The following is a 623-nucleotide window of genomic DNA, read 5'->3' as shown; positions in this document are numbered from 1 at the left end:
ACTTGCGCTTCGATATTATATCAAAAAAGAATCCATTGACAATAGCTATGCGACGATGATATGGGTTGAGGTGATCTTGGATCGTGAATACGTCAGCACAATTCTGCTCTCAGTGCATGAGATTCCAAAGTTTCTATCTCGTACATATTTGTAAAGCAGAAATGAAGTCACAAATTACAAAAGGTTAATAACATCTGCATTGTCTAATCATATGATGTGTCAAAGAACATAATGAGTTGTGTTTGTCATTTGGTTATTTGCAGTCACAATGCGCCGCCGCGTAAAGTTCGTCTTGGTACTTACTGCTATTGCTCTGGCTACAAATGTGATTGCTTCGGTTACGCCAGTACCATCTCCTCAGCCTTCTGAGAGGGATGCAACTGATTTTGAGGCGAAGAAGTCGGTGAAACCAGAGAACATGAATGATGGTGCTGTCCAGGATTTTAATGTCGAAGAGAGAACTGCTTTACACGGCATCGAAGACGTCGAAATGCTTGGTCATAGTACTGAATCGTTTGGCAACAAGATGTTACATGTATTGAAACGAATTATTGGGTACCAACCTCCAGCGAGTGCATCAAAGAGTTTGTTGGAGATCAAGAGCGCCAAAGACGCACGCTCAT

The 623-nt window shown here is 41.7% G+C and overlaps 1 protein-coding gene across 1 annotated transcript; it reads left to right on the top strand.

The window, feature by feature from the left end:
• Positions 1 to 268: 268 nt before the first annotated feature.
• Positions 269 to 584, top strand: PHALS_02161 (uncharacterized protein; the record flags this gene model as incomplete). The annotated part of the gene is made up of 1 exon (XM_024716683.1): positions 269 to 584. A coding segment is annotated over one exon (316 nt), but the record flags the coding sequence as incomplete, so codon positions are not given.
• Between the last annotated feature and the right edge of the window lie 39 nt (positions 585 to 623).

Source organism: Plasmopara halstedii (assembly GCF_900000015.1).
Source record: "Plasmopara halstedii genome assembly, contig: Scaffold_1795, whole genome shotgun sequence".
Classification (NCBI taxonomy): domain Eukaryota; phylum Oomycota; class Peronosporomycetes; order Peronosporales; family Peronosporaceae; genus Plasmopara; species Plasmopara halstedii.
Note: the sequence above shows the minus strand (reverse complement) of the source record. Positions and strands in the feature narration are given on the sequence as shown.